The sequence below is a fragment of the Aythya fuligula genome, chromosome 5 (assembly GCF_009819795.1).
Source record: "Aythya fuligula isolate bAytFul2 chromosome 5, bAytFul2.pri, whole genome shotgun sequence".
Lineage (NCBI taxonomy): Eukaryota > Metazoa > Chordata > Aves > Anseriformes > Anatidae > Aythya > Aythya fuligula.
In genome coordinates this window covers 10,564,037-10,580,401 of record NC_045563.1, presented here as the reverse complement: position 1 = coordinate 10,580,401, position 16,365 = coordinate 10,564,037, and the positions used below count along the sequence as shown (strand labels likewise).

The 16,365-nt window shown below is 38.1% G+C and overlaps 1 protein-coding gene across 12 annotated transcripts in view; it reads left to right on the top strand.

Moving 5' to 3' along the window:
* MARK3 (microtubule affinity regulating kinase 3) overlaps positions 1-16,365 on the top strand; it is a 63,453-nt gene that overhangs the window by 16,017 nt on the left and 31,071 nt on the right. For all 12 annotated transcript variants that reach the window (XM_032187608.1, XM_032187612.1, XM_032187606.1 and 9 more), the window contains 4 exons: positions 3,865-3,918; positions 10,703-10,751; positions 11,437-11,502; positions 13,718-13,788. In XM_032187608.1, coding sequence (XP_032043499.1) covers positions 3,865-3,918; positions 10,703-10,751; positions 11,437-11,502; positions 13,718-13,788 — 240 coding nt within the window. The remainder of the gene's footprint in view (positions 1-3,864; positions 3,919-10,702; positions 10,752-11,436; positions 11,503-13,717; positions 13,789-16,365) is intronic.

The following is a 16,365-nucleotide window of genomic DNA, read 5'->3' as shown; positions in this document are numbered from 1 at the left end:
TAACCCTCTCTCTTTCCCTGTTTTTTCCCTGCAAGCTTTGAGCTCAAGAATTTGATGAGAAATGGCTCAGCTACAAGGCTTGTAGGTGCCCTATTTACTTCTCCCTTAAAAATAAATTATCAGATATTTTCTAAACCTATGCTGCCATTTTGCACTTGATAATGTTAGAAATCTTTGCAGCAGGAATGCCTTTTTTTTTTTGTTTTTTTAAGCCACTCTTAATTCTGGGATAATTCTCTCTGTCTGGCCTCAGACAGCACTCATCTTCCTGAATTTGTGACTTCCTGCCTTATACACTCATTCCTGCAAGCTATCCTGTCTTTGTTCCTGTTCCTTTTTCCACCTTATATATGGAAACCTAAAATAAAATATTTATTTTCAGGAGTCACATGTGAATAAGCTTTCCTCTCTACAGTATCCTTGCTGTTTTTTAACCCTGCTTATCTTATCATATTATCTGTGCGTCTGTTCCTGATATCCTTTTAAGAGTCCAGTTCCATTTCACTTTATGACAATTCCTTTTTTTTTTGTATCTCCGCCCTGATTAACTTCTAACTCATGCATCAGATCAGCACTTCTCCGTCGCTTCTTGGGGGAAGGGTATGTTTGTTCAAGCATTCCTCTAGGGGAGTTACTCATCTCCTTACCTCTGGAGTCCTTCCCTACAAATTTTCCTTTTGCTTGAGATAACAGCTTTTTGTTTCCAACTGGAGTAAATTCCTGGATTTTTTTTTTCCATTCCCATCTTCAGAATATCTGCAGAAGGAGAGCCTGCCCTCAAATTACAGGGAGGGAGAAATGTGCAGCCCTTTGGGGGGGATGAGCAGAACATCAGCCTAACCTGGGGGGGGGGGTTGAATTGTCTGGCCAAGGAGTCAATGTCCTGTTCACAGCAGAGGTACAGAGGGAGGGTTGGCTTCCCTGCTTCAGAGCTGGGGTTTGGAAATACACTCCTTTGAGATCCTTTGTCAAGGAGGATATTATTTGTAGTCTGTCTGCCCTTTTAAAATCAAGAATCTTCATTGTAAATCTGCTTTTGTTAATTCTTTGACTTTAAGCCATGTCTTTTCTGTTGTAACTTATCTGGGGTTATTTCCTCTGACAAATTTTCCATACTTGCCAAAATTAATCTAAAAGATAAAACTACCTTTTGCTGTTTCCAAGGTGGTTGGAATTGCAGCCAGAAACATATGGATGCCTCTGTGCAGTGAAGGCAGTATTGAGTTAATTGCCAGGAGGTGAAAGTTTTCTGCTAAGACAAAATTCTTCCAGGACCCAAGCCTGACTCCAAGGAATCCATTGTCATCTTTTTGTTTTGTTTTGTTTTGTTTTCCCTTGGAAAAACTGTGAAATTTAAGAGGGAGAAAATAATCTGAATGGTAGCAGTTTGGTCGATTTGCTCAGTGTCTCAGCTTTTTTTGACCACTTTAACTAACGTAGGAGGAATTTTTCAAGTCACATTATCATCAATGGCGAAAGCAAAGTCAGTTTTAATTCTGCTAATAATCTCTCGCAGAATATTATGGCTCCTGCAACAATGTAATGGTGTAGGTGGACTTTCATTCCTCCAACATTGGCCGCTGCACACAATGCTTGAAATCGTTCCAAATTTGCTTTGTGTAAAGAGAGCAAAGTCTCTGCTTTAGAAGGCAATTTGATGCTTCACTAACTGTGCTGAGTAAACCAGGATTTTCTTTCTCAAGCTCATCGGGAATATTCTTGAGGGCAGCCTCCCTTTGTTTGTGGTTTGGAGGCCTTATCAAGGGGCCTGAAATTGTCCCGTTCTGGTGAGAAGTTCGAGCTCTCCAAGTCCGTGTTAACACATTGGACTACCCAGTGTTCAAGTGGATAGGAGTTCTCTGAATTCACCCTGCCTTTAAGGCTATAATTAGTGGACTGACCAGTCCTGTGTATCTACCTTTCAGAAAATTGAGGTGTGTTCCTTCCCTGTATCTCCAGGGCTGAATTTGTTTGCCAGTGTCAGGGAGCTCTCGGTTCATCCAGCACTGACGCACAGAGCGAGAGGTGAGGAGTGTCTCTGAAACCAAGTGCCCTGAGACTCTGGGGGTTGAAACAAGCTTAAATCTTACAAAGGCTGGTGAGAATAGTAGAGCTTGGAACACAAATACAACTTTTGAGTGACGTGCACTTCAGCAAACAGCCATGTTCCACAGCACAGGTAGTCTTGGGACACCAGATGCCTATCAAATGCCATCATCTGCTGTTGGAAAAGGCAGTGGGCTACGTCTAGGCTGAATCTGAGAAACTGCAGAAAGTAAATAACTGGTAACCTGCGTAACAACAGTTCAGCAGGCATAAAGGTAGAGATAAAAATCTTTCTTGGTTTCGTGTACAGCTGCTAATATAAAAATACCTGTTGCTTAATGTGTATGTCTTTTGTTTGTATTTTTGAAGGGATTTCTCAAGATTTTGTAATGGAATTTTGCCTTGGGAAATAATCATCTGTAATTTCAGTAGCATACCTTAGGACAAAATATTCTCTAAAGCAAAAGTATTCTTAAATAGTTTCTTGGTAATATTTTACCATATCTTGAATCTAGAGGGCTGAAACTGAATCTTGAATTTCAGTTTCAGAAGAAAAAAAAAACAACAGCACATATATATATATATATATATCTGTCATGTAAATCTCTGACACACCCAGGCACTGAACACTGTTCATTTCTTACCCTTTCTATCATGAGGGCCCATCCATGTGTTTTGCACTTGAACTTAGGGAAATAAATTTGTTTTGGTGTAAGATTTTTTTATATTCCATATGCTACCAAGCCCGCAGTAATGAAATGGCAAAGATGGCACAAAGCGATGCAGCAAAATGGGAGCTGTGGCATAGGAAGGAGCAGTGTCTACTCTTTGAGCCAAAAATTCAAGGGGCATTGAGGGCCCTTTCTTTGTACCAGTGAAGTATGATAATCAGCAGAGTTGCAGCATCTTGCCTTTTTGAGAGGCACCATCTCCTTGGCTTCTGCAGAGTTTCTTCTGGTATGTTTAGCCTCTAATTTAGAAAGGAAAAATACCAATTGGCAAGTAATTCTAGAAAGATTCCTTCTTCCTGTTTTAACTCAGCCTGTATCCAAATTACACTGCACTGGGGCTCATCTCTGCCTATTCATTGTCTCAAATCTTCAGGCTCTGACTAGTTACCATGGCACTGAATTTCTTTTGATTATTTTGTGAAATTTTCATTCTGTTCCTTAGCATTTCTGTGATTTACCAAGAAGGTGAGAATCAGGAAAGGAACTAACTTCACAAGTTGTTGCAGTATAACCAATGGCTTTTTGATGACACAAAAGTGATATTTCCTTTCATACCCATCAGGAAGAAAACTGATATAAATATTCAGTGAATTTCCAAAGGTGAACTTAGTTCTTGCAAAAATTTATGTTGCATTACTTTCAATTTGCTCTGAAGTCCTTGCTTTTAGAAGCATCTTCATAAACTGCCAGTGTGCAGTTAGTACTGTGTAATCTGAAGTGTAATTATACTGTGTAAATATCATCTGTAGGCACCCTGCTCTCTGTCTGGTATTGGAATTTCCACTGTAATATGTGATGATTTTATTGTGAAGCAAGACTAAGTGAGCTTCCCTTGTCTTAATTGTCTCAAAATGCCATTTTTTTTCCACTCTCCTTTTTAATTTGTTGAAATAGAAATAAATTATACTTTAATCATTAATTCCAAATGCTTTCAGCTTAAAACCGAGTACAGGTACATAATTTTCTGAAGAACCTTGAGTGTATCTGTATAACTTTCGTGCTTTCCATTTGTTACTGGATTTGTCCATTTTGTTGTAATGCTACAGTAATTCATATGGAAAATACTGATTATGAATTCTTTCTTTAGGTTGCCATAAAAATAATTGACAAAACACAGCTGAATCCAACTAGTCTACAAAAGGTAGGTTTTTGCATTTAATTTTTCAACTGGTATTATAACTTGTTTCCTTTTACCACCTCCTCCCATTGAGGTGAATGCCTATGCTGTAGAATCTGAAAATGCTGCACAACTTTCACACATCTGACTACTGTATTTAATAATTGCATTTTTACCAGATATTTTTGACGACTTAGCAGTTGTTCAAGATGCATGTACTGTTTTATAGATGACCTCATACAGAGCTGTAAAGAGAAGACAGTGGTGTTAGCGGCTTCCTTTCCCACAAACGTAGTGTGACTGTAGCGAGGATGTTCGTGGTTTGGTGTCATGCCTCCGTGTCTCTTTCACATTGGTCATTTTGTTGAGTTTAAAAACAGAAAGCGTATGTTCTGTCCTCTTAAGCTGGCCTTGAAAACATTGCCTCTGGACCGAAGGCCAAGCAGTGTCTATGGCTTTCACATAATTTTCAGCAGAAATGGTGTTACAGTTTTATGGAAGAACTTGAAGCACGGCTATTCTGGTTTCTTCCTTCTAGTCTCAAATGTTTTATGTGCCGTTACAGTTGTATCGCCTTATCTATTTTAGTAAGTAGTGATAAATCCTACTCTTTCATCAGGCAAGCCAATCTGCTTTGGAGTGCCTGCAGGAAGTACATTTAAATGTCACTTTTACCTAGGACTTTTCTAACTCTGTCCTTTTAAGTGCTACAGTCAGTCTTTTTATTTACTTTTAAGTACTTTGATTAAAAAAAAAAAAAATAAAGCTCCTTGCAATATTTCTGTTTGAACGAGAGAATACCCAGAACTTAACTGCAAACAATATTAAATTGCATAACCAGAGTAAACTGGAGAACATATACATTTGGGTTTTATGCAAATACTGAAAAGATTGCGTGACAAGATGGTTTTATCAAAATTAATGGTGCAAAAGTAAATCGGAAAAATACACAGGTCCTTGCATTGTATGGTTTGGTTGAGAGGCAAAGAACAGCCTACAGAAGAAAGCCACCATCATTTTAGCAAGAAGCAACATCATTGCCTTCTACTGCCCCTGTAGGCTACATAAAAGTAGATAATACGGTTGCAGTTTTCTCAGATTTTTTCAGTTTAATTCTTGACATTATTATTAATTTCTGGCTAAGCGGAGAAGAAATGAAATGCAAATGAGGTCATGTGATGATTTACATACAGCGGGTTTGTGCAGCAGATCTGTGCAAATTGGAGTACCTAAAAAGTTATATTAACTTTGGGGTGCATTTGGAAAAGAAGAGCTGTGGTGGTAAGGGGAGGGGTCACTGAGCATAGAAGAAAATGGTCAGAGAAAAGTAGAGAAGATGTGTTTTGAGGGGGGAAAAAAAAAATCTTACTCCTTCAAATAGTGTTATCTGGAGACTGTGTCTTAATGCCGCTAGCTTGAGCTAATAGTCAGGTACAAAGCCAACCTTTCACCAGTCGGCACTGGCTGGAGGTGTGCTTGTTGACCCTTTGGTTCCTGGTTTCAGCCTCTTCGGTCTCCACTCTCATCTCCCTCTCAGTTGTCGTTTCATTTTTATTTACAGTTAATAAAATTAGATTGTAAGGTGTGATTTCTAAGTCAGTGTTTTCTACCATTAGGTTCTTAAAATGGGAGTCTGGAAGAATAGTTCAAAGTAGTGGGGTAGAAATCCAATCAGAGTTGGGGAGGGATTGCTAATATGTTCACTTCTCTAAGCTCACTGGCTATATAAGCACTTAAAAAGGTTTTGCAAGATATCTCAGTGTTCTCAATTCAGAAGTGGAAAGTCATTTTCTTAATTTTAAGCACCTGCTTATAGTAAACAGTACATACACAATGCATTACTTATTGATTTTGCTTTATCAGGGCTTTTTTTTGAAAGAACTTGCCTGCTTCCCCCCAGTGCTCTTAGCACTGCTGTAGTCTCAGCACATTTGAAGCAAGCTGCACGCATGACCTGTGGAGTCAGGGCAAGCTGAGATGAAGTGCTTCTCATCAGGGCTTCTGGAGGGAGGGATGAAATATGCGAGGTATGGTGGGGAGGGAAGGGCAGTGCCGAGAAGAGGGTGTGGTGTAGAGTGTCTGCATACCCTACTCATCCTCAGGTGGCGAAACGAGTGGTGATTAAGGTTTCTGATCCTGATTTCTGTCTTGTATCGGCGTGGAAGACTCCAGCTGCCAGAGGGGAGTTACCCTTGCTAAGGGGTGCCGCTCTCTGGAGCAGTACTGTGCGGTGAGCTGCGGGTGGCTGCAGCTTTGATGGATTTGTTTTCAGAGTGCGGTTCTTCAGAGGGGCTCTGTGCTGCTGGGGAAGTCAGTGGTAGCCACATGCAGCTACTCTAGTTTTAGGAGCTTATTACAGCTCTGCTACTTTTGCTTAGCAAAGAGGAAACTAAGTGTTACTTTCCTGCCTTAAAAGAAAAGAGAATTCTCGGGGCTTTTTTCCCATGCTAGTGTTGTTAGTCATAATCATTATTCTCCCAAAATGTACTTTGTACCCAATCACAGTGAGTATCAGTCTTGCTCGAAATGAGTGTTGATGCTACAGTAGCTCACTTCCTTCTAGACAAAAAAAAAAAAAATTGTTTGTTTTTTTTCTTTTGAATCAGCAATGCCATTATACGCAAGATTTTTTTTTTCCTAAGCCCATGTAATAGCACTAAATAACTTCTCATTTTCCTTTTTTAGAACTTGGCTCCTCAGCCAGATTTTTTTGTTCATTATGTGCAGATGTTTTGCCACTTGTTTGGACCTTTTTGTGAAATCTTTTTAGAGTTCTTAGCTACAAATCTGAATATGAACCATGTTCTTCCTGACTTCTGATCAGTCTGTTTTTAAAAAGTGCAAAGAAGGTATGAAAATTTAAAAGACACAGACTTCTTTTGTTTATAGCACATATTTTGTGTGTTTTCAAGTTGTGTGTTACTTGGTACAAACTTGCATTGTGTAAAGGCTTCCTGATTGAGGCTGCTAACTATATATAGGGCCTGTTTCGGTGAGCAGTTATCAGGAGGAGCCTAGTACACAGTTAAAGCTTGAGCTGGCTTGGGAGAACATCTTGTGAAAAGCCTCCCTGCTTTGAGGGGAAGGAGGCCAGGAAATGTGCTCTGCATCTGACTAGCGTACTGACTTGCTTTTTACCAAACTTTTCTTCAGTGTTTTTTGAAATCCTTTGTTACTGAAACTCTTGCAATAGCTAATGCAGGAACACTTTGTAATCTGTCTTTCAGCTTACTCAAAGGGTTGGCTTGAAAGCTGGTTCGCTATTTCCCCAATCCATGTTGTTTTAGATGTATCAGCATAATAAAGTTCAAGTAAAATTGGTTCAAGATTATTCCTCAGTATGTGTCAGTGTTTCCATTGCTACTTTTCTTTTTGCTCTGTTTGTCCACTGGCAGTATTAAATTCTTTCCCTGTATCTAACACGACTTACAGTCAAAGGACGAGACCACAACAAAGCTGAGAGACATTTGTTTGGCAGACTTAGGATGTTTGTCTTTCCCTAGAAACATTTGCAGAGCTCCTGTTGACGGAAAATGAGCTATTCAACAAGTTGGGAGTAGTTTTCAATCTCTGTATTAGAAATTAAACTGATAAGCACTGTTTACAGTTGATAGTCTGCCTCTATGGTCACATTATGACAAGTTCCTGAAACCTAGAGAATTATTTTCTGAGTAGAGAACCTTATGTTGCATGTTATGATGTTACACGTTCATCTGCGTTCCTGTGTCAGAAAACCTCAGATGTGTGGGCTTTTGCCAGACCTTGCTATCTATAATGAACTGTGCTGTGGGCTTTAAAAAGTATGGCAATAATTAATGCTTCATTTACTGGAGGTTGATGCAAATAGCATTTTGGGGGAATTAAATGTAGAAAACCTTTCAGTGTAATATGTGAAAGTTGTATCATGTTTTACGTTCTATTCCTCTATCAGAAATAGAATATAATACAATGCCAGACATTTGCAGATGTCCCTGCTGAAGTTGCTGTCTGTGTCAAAATGCCAAATATAACATTTAAACTGTCTACAGAACACAATCTGAAGTGCATTTATATAACTAAAATTATGATAAAACATTTGGTGGAGTTTGTATCCTATTCTCAAGTATTTCTATTTTGAACTTCCCCTAAGACAAAAATAACTATTTTTAAAGAGCTTGTTTCTAGTCAGCAACTGCAAATAGCTCATATGTAGACACCACTTTTTGATGGGCTTCATCTGGGTTAGTAAGGCAGAGTAGTCCTGTGGAACAATGATATATTTACAACAGCCCAAAATGTGATATGAGCCTGCCTTTATCATATTAGCCCATCAAACTGCACACTGCAGTGGAGGAAGTAGCTGGCTCCAGCCAAGTCAGCGTTCTCTATAAAAAGATTAGATTAATGAGTGTATTTGTTTACATGATGATACCATGAATTTTGCCCTCATCTTTATTGTCCTATTCTCTATTGCCTTTGTTTGTTCTTGTTTGGTGGGACTAATTATGATTTTGGTCATTGCTGATACTGCCATTCGTAATCCCCTGAACATACCTTGGTAGGTAGGTGAGGTGGTGATAAATGGGCTGACAGCTGAGCAATAGGCAAGGGCTGCATCTGTGCAGCAGTGGGGTTGCACTTGATGAGTCTGACCCAACAGACCTTGATCTGGGGGTCAGAAGGGAGTCCAGAGGAAATTGACGGTCAGTTGTGAGCAAATTCTGCACGCTGTCTTCAAAACAGGCTGAGTGGAGGCTTTTAGTTATACAGGCTGCAATAAAAAATATGAAGTATTCAGAGTATATTTATTACAGGCTATTCCATCTGAACTGGAAAAAAAAAAAATAGATTCAACTGCATTTAAATGTCTTGTGTTTAGAGAGCTATGGTTACGTGCTCTACCTCATTGAACTACATATGAAAAAAGCTCCAGAAACAATGTAATAAAATAAAAAAGGCAATTTACTTATCTTAGGGGGGAAAAGAAAACATGCCCACAGCTTGTGAAACTGTCTTCCATGGCCAAAAATTTAATTGATCAATCAGTCTTGATTGCGTTTAGGCAGTTTATCATCTAGAAAAGTGTCAGGCATAGATCTAGATAATGAATATACTGTAATTAAAACTATTTAAAAACTGTTTAGTTTTATTCTGTGTTCAGGTACTGTGCCTTTCACAGCTGTGGCTATGGCATAGGGGAGAAATCCTTTTAGGCATTTTAATGAGTTGCAATCCAAATGGTAGCCTCACAGAAGCACTGGAAAGCAAAGAACTGTTGGAAATGGTTTCCATATTGTGATTTTATATTTTTCTGCAGCTTGTTTTATTAAAAGGCAGAAAGGTGGAATGGTTCTGTTTTGTTGGCTTTGTTTCTCTTTTGTTTCCCGTGTTTTACTTTTTTTTTATTTTGAGTAACTACACCTTCAGTTTTTCAGAGTCATTATTAATAAATGTAGCCATTAACTGTCCTCACTTTGTGTGAAATCTGACCTAAGGAGAATCTTAACAGCACCTTTTGCTTTCCTACTGTTAATAACAGTGCTGTTATCTCTTACTTTACAAAATCCCTTTCTTTTCTTCCTTGTCTGCTCTCCTGTGGAGTCGTGTACTTTCTTTCTGCTTCAGTCTCTTTACATTATGTTCAGTACGACCTGTTACGTTACTGGTATTCCTGTAGATGTTGGTGTTAGGTTTATAATAAAACCGCTTGATTACTCCCTCGTTTGGAAGCATGCTGTTAGAAAATAATCAAGGCTTAAGAATGTCAGCCATCTGGAGGCTTAGGCTCTCTTGGGGGGAAGCTATAGAGGGAGAACAGTCACACACTATATAGCTCAGAAGTGCTACCTCAGAAGATCCTTTTTTTTGGTAAAGAGTGGCTGTAGGAAGATAAGGGAATCTGAACACAACAGTATTTGCACTTCAAGGTGTTTAAGTAGAAGTATACAGGCCTGTAGTGTAGGAAGGTAGATGGTGAAGAGGGTGGCTGATCCCTTTGAGATTGTACCTCCAAGCAGTGGTGTGTCTGCTGGGGTTTGTTTGCTCAGGAAAAGGCTGTGTTTTGCCCCGTTAATTTTGGCTAACGTTCAGTGTACTGCATCAGCAGTCTTGGAGGCTAGGTGTCTGGCAATGAAAGTAGTTGAAGCTGTGGTGACAAATCCAGAGCTAAATGTTTTTGTGCCTCAGTCGTCTTGAAGGAATGCTTCTGAAGGCCCAAGAAGTAATCTTGCCTGACCATCTGTGCTTAAAACTTGCTTGTTGCTGGTTTAGTTGAATGACACATTTTTTGTGCGATATAAGCAGCTGATATTTCACCTCTCAGTTCCTGTCACGTAGGAGAGGATTTCGGTGGTGTTCTGTGGAAGGCTAGGCTCTGACGCAGTGCTGAGGAGCCCATACCACTAACACAGCACGGTGGCCTTCAAACAATGCTCTGGAGGGGGGTTCATAAAACTTTGAACCCAGGATTTTCTATGAAGATGTGAAAGAATATATGAGATGTGATGTACAGTGGCCATCAAGAAGCTGCTTGGGCTCATAGTGGTCTTTTGGCCCCAAAAGTGTGAGAACCACAGAGCTGAGAACACTTGTCTCCTGAGCTATCTGCAGCACTTCTGTGGGTGTTGGCAGGTTTTTGAGGGGAGGCTTAAAAGAAGCAAGTACTTAACTGTTCTCTCCAATAAGTTGTTATGAACTTCCTTGAAACGCTAATAAAGTTTGCCCTTTATGTTTAAAATGAAGCAAGTATATCAAAATAATCAGGCTTTACAAAGGAAGAGTGTTACCTATTATTTTCGTTAACTTATTTCATGTTTTATGTTTATTTCAGCTCTTTAGAGAAGTAAGAATAATGAAGATCTTAAATCATCCAAATATAGGTACCTTGTTTGTTTCTCGTTATGTTCAAATCCGGTGAAATGTTACCTCTTTTTTCCACCATTAAAAATGTTATGTGATAATTGTAAAATAATCTTAAAATAGGGGGGTAATTTACTGTAAAATAGCAGTAAGAAATTCATTGTCATAGCAGTGTGTTTAAAAACAACAACAACAAAAATTTAGGCCCTCTCCACAAAATAGTTATTTCATAGCCGATTGCTCAAAAGGAGCAAAGTTATCATAATGCTGATTTTTTATTGGATTCAGGCTCTCATTAAAAGAATTTTGTACCAAAACGAGAAATGGTCAAGAAATTGAACTGGATTATGAAGTTTAAACAATGTACTATTGTTAGGGCACTGTCAGCCAACTGACTGATAACTTATTTGTCGCCATGTATGCCAGTACAGTGTGTAAAAATGGCCATTACTGACACTCAAATTTATGGAAGTTTTGTTTAATGTAGTTGCTTTTCCCATATAATCACATCAAATGATTGTATTTTATGAGTTGAGTAAATATGCTATTGTATTTTCCATTTAGGACAGAAAAAGCTGTTTTAGAGTAATAATCTAGTACTGTCAAGAATCAAGAAAATTGTGTTTTTTTTTCCTGACAGAATTCCTTATAGAGTTAATACTTCTGCAACTAGCTAACTGATTAATAAGTTGCTTTCTCTTCCAGTGAAGTTATTTGAAGTCATTGAAACTGAAAAAACTCTCTATTTAATAATGGAATATGCGAGTGGGGGTAAGTACCTCTCTGCTGTGATGACAAATGTAAATAAATTGCCAAGTGGCAGAAAGCACTTTTTTTTTCCCTTGAAGTTTTACCTTCCTGTTTATCAAATATTAATGTTGTGGTAGGGTAAATTTTTTAAGCAATGTCTTTAATATTCTCAAGTTACTCATTCAGGCTCCTTAATTATAACTTGTAAAACTTCATTCCAAACTTACTGCAATTTAGTAACATTTGTTTTGCTTTTACAACTTAAATTTTAACTGGAATCTTTGTTCAGCCTTTGATTAGTTCTGTCTATAATAATAAATATCAACCTTTCAAAATTTTTTGTATTAAGCTCCCTAGGACTGGTGTCTTGTCTTATATAAGACGCTTGGTTAAAATAAAATAAAAGAGAAACACTTTTATATTTTTAACTGTTGCTTTCAAAAGCGTGAGTACTGAAACTTCTGTTTTTTTTTAAAGTTGATGACATTTGACATACCGTAATCACAGACCTTCTACTGTCAAGAGTTATTAGGCTTAGCCTTATGTCCATTTCAGGAGGGAGGTTGTGGAGGAACTTTAACATTTATTCTTGATTGCAGAGGAGGAAGAAAAAAAGACTGCATGATGCAGTGTCAGATAGTTTCACCAGAGCTAGAATTAAGATATTGGGGATTAAGTTACTCCTTGCTGGCTAAAACCTAATAGCCCTCTGTTTGTCAGTGTGACTCTTTAGCATCAGCATCTGGGAATCGCCAATAGTTGAGGATTTTCTTCAGTTGTAGGAGTGAAATACAGAGTTTTTTCTCAGATGATAGTTTCAGCATTGAATTCTAACTCTGCTAGATTGTGTGAAGTTAATTCTTAAATCAGGTAAAGATCCTCTAACTGCCTCAGTTGTCTTCTAGTGGGTCCCTAAATGCTCCACCAAGCTTTGTCTAACCAGAACCAAGGCGGCTGGTAAAATGCTGTTAGGATATTGGCTAGTGCATGTTTGTGAAGGCGTCTCCGTGCAGTTTGTTGGTGCTAGACTTAAAAGTGAAGTCTTGTTGCCATCTAGTGATTGGCCTCCACAAGGTAGAAGGGCCAACAGCGCTCTAAAGATCTTAGAATAATGGAGAAATGTGTGCAGGTCTGAAGGGCTGTGAGCAGCGCCCTGTGCATGTGCAGTGTTGTGCAAGACAGGCATGGCCAGTGACCTGAGTGACGGGGATCATTTTCCTTATTTCCTCCTTGAAGTACTGGTCACACGTGAACTGTATAAATTCTGTGGTTGGAGGATGAGAGACTGTATTCCTAGAACTGCAACATTTGCCTAAGTTGCCTATATTTCTTTCTCTGGTATCGTTTTCCCCTGAATTATAAAGGCGTGTTCAGCTTTGCTCCTTCAAATTTTCTCAAGAAACAGCTGTGAAATACACCTGAGAGAATTTTCTGACTTGGGTATTAAATGTGCTACAGAGGAGAGCAAGACTATTTTGTAGAAAATCCTGACACTCTCTCAGATAGCTCAGTTGTTGATTTTCCTGCTGTAAGACTCTTACATTTTTTTTTTATTATTATTTAAAAGCAAACAAAAAACAAAACATCAAAAAAACACAGCTCTTCAGTACTACTTTATTCGCCTTTAGACGTATGAACCATACACCACAGGGCTTGTTCAGAAGTGGTGTTTTACCAGTCTGATGCTTGTGGGATGGATTATCTCAGTGTCCTACTGGCCTCATTACTGAGAATGTCATTGCAGATACCTCTTCCAAGCCTAGGTTAGAACTAAGATTTCTGTGTTGGTTAGAACTCTTGTATACACATGTACAAAGAAAAATTCTGGTGCTGATATAACAATATTACAGATATCATCAGATGCATTCATGTATGAGGCTTATTTTTGTGGTGCAAAAGATACCCATGTGAGAAAGTCTGTGAAGGGGTATAGGTCATCTTTATTTACAAAACAGAAGTATTGCTGCTCAGTTTTTGTCCTAAACAATTGGAAGGAAATGTTTGTCTGTATCCAGTCTTTCATTAAGCCTTATTGTTTTCTTGTGTAAGAGAGAACGTTGTAGTAAATTGTTTGTATTCACATCATTTACGCCTTGTTCTCTTGAGCTAACCTGTAATGTTAAACCTAAGATTAACCTGAAGCATAATCATCCAGTGAAGTTGCTGTGGGTAACTGCTAGAGAGGAATCTCTACATCCTGACACTGTCATTAACGTGTCTTGTTATTGACTTGTAGGGGAGGTGTTTGACTATCTGGTTGCACATGGAAGAATGAAGGAAAAGGAGGCTAGAGCTAAATTTAGACAGGTATGTATAACATCCCTATACATCAGCTTCCTGCCCCCCCCACACCCATTTTTAGTGGTGAAATGGGTAAAACAGCTGTCCTATGTGTTTGACTCAGCATGGTGTGTGGACTTGTAGCACTGAGTAAGAAGAAACTTGGTTCCAGTAGTGCTTTGAAGGGGTTAGTAGTCCAGTCAGCAGTGCTAGCTTCCTTAGTGCTTGTGCCAGGGTGTCCAGGAGTGCCAGAACACAATGACTGCTTGATTTGGACATGGATTCTGTTCCAAAATTCATTTCCTCTGGGTTGATTTCACATATTCTACGTTCAGCTTGTCTGTAACCTTTTGGAAGTTGTTCAAGTGTAACGTGCTACAAACCAGGTCAGCAGTAAACACGGGCAGTGCCTGGTAGAGGCACCCATTTACAACCATGCACTTGCACAAAGAGATGCAATTTAACAGCTGTTCTAAAAAATAATAATAATTAAAAACAAACAAACAAAAAACTAGGCTTTCTTGTTTTCTTTATGATGGATAAACTGGACTTGCAAAAATGTTGGAATATCATTGATCTGTAAAAAGCATTTCTATGCTACAGTCAAAGCAGTATTGAACGTATGCACATAATTTGGCATAACTAGTTAAAAATCCAAGTCTCTGCTCTTGCAGCATTTGAAGTTTCATTTGCAGATCTATTTGGTCTGATATACTTCAGTTTCTGCTCATGTGCTGAAACTTGTGAATGCTTATGTTATTTCTATCCCATTGGATAATTTAAATATTTTTTCTCATAACATTAAAATTATGCTTCTGTTTCATGACACTTTAAAATAATGAATATGGGCAAGAGGGTTTGCTTTAACTATATGTGGGAGTTTTCAAATTGTGGCAATGACATGGCAGTTTCACTGCTGGAGGGAAAAGCTATGGTAGTTTCACATCTTAAAGTGCAGCCATACAAAAATAGAAGTAATTTGATATTAAGTATGAACCTTCCAGGAAATTAATTACTTTCACAAAATGCCATATAAAGAAAACTTTTACAATTCTCTAGAGTAGATAGTGTGACCAAAACAAATAATATGGGAACTAGGAAGCTGTCATAACTTGTGGTAGTAAGATTTGCTAAAGCAATATAGTAATAAACTCAAAAGTAGCAGTTCAAATAAGGAGAAAAATAGAAACTCATTTAGTCCAAAATAAGGATGCAACAAACTCATTTCTATAAAAACCTTGTTTCTTTTTCTCTCGTCATTTTAAATCTTGTACATATGTTCTTTAATCTTTTGCAAAAATAATCATAAAAATAAAAACAAAAAACAAGCCCTCAGAAAAAGCAGCTGCAGACTTTATATTCCCAGAAGGAATGATTTTTGTGTACTAGAGTAATATTCAGCTTCAGAGTAAGGAACATTTTTTTCTTGTTTAATAAAATCTTATGTCTCTTTATATCTTATGTTCTGTCAACTCTAGAGTGCTTTCCTTTGTGATTAAGAATTTCTTACGTGCTTCTGTGCTGTGTGTTGGAATGTGATCAATTGTACTGGTTTTTAAAGCAGTCATTTCCACTTTAGCTGTCTTTTTCTAAATCCCAGACCATAACCTTTCCTTTTGTAATGTCACCTGGAATACTTAAGAATAGTTTGAGAGGATTTGCTGCTCTCTCTCCCGTGAATGTTGAAAAGTACCACTGGTATGGTTCTTTGCTCTCTGTGCTACCTTTCTTTTATCAGGAACTGCATGGAAAAAGATCTTGTAGTAATTCCACTGCACATTTGTTCAACAATTGCCTTTTTTGTCTAAGGATTCAACTTGCCTTTACATGAAAACTTGTGGAACCATGTCAGACTTATTTTACAAGTACACTTAGCACTTCATTTTATGGAATAATATGTGTAGTACAGGATATATGTAGCTTTAAAATAAATAACCTGTTTCAAAAACAAACACGAAGGAAAAGAATTTAAAAGATAGTTAACTGCTAAGCTGGGTGTTTGACCCATCAAATGTTTTACTACAGATTCCCTGCTTTATTTCTGGACTTCAGTAGGATAAATGCTGTTCATAAAGACAGATAGACAGCTGCTCTTCAATCTACTGAAATATGTTTTCAGTTTCTTTTTATAAGTCTGATTTACTTTCAGAAACCTGGAGGAATTAGCTACCTATCCTTCCTGAATAGCTGACTTGCTGGTTACTAAATTTATCCAATTATAGAGGATCTTGATCTCAAAGATAGGGGGTTCTTGAGAGCATCAAAAGCGTGAGTGTCTGGGTTATTACTAGGATTCTCTTTTTTTCCCAAGGAGAGAAGCTATAGTGTAAGCTCATCATAGTTTGCTAGAGAAATGAGCATGCGTGTGGGACAAAAGTCAGAAAACTTTGATCAGAGCTTGACATTTATTCAACACCAGGACTCTGAGGGACAGATCAAACCTAGATCTTACTAGGTTTATGGGTCATGAAACTATTCACTTTGCTGTAGTCTCACAATAGCTTCGTGTAGCTTTTAGCTATTGCTGGAGGGATAACACTGTGTAGAACTTTTATCTGATTCAATGCAGCTGTTCTTATGTTAGACTAGGACATAATAGGGATT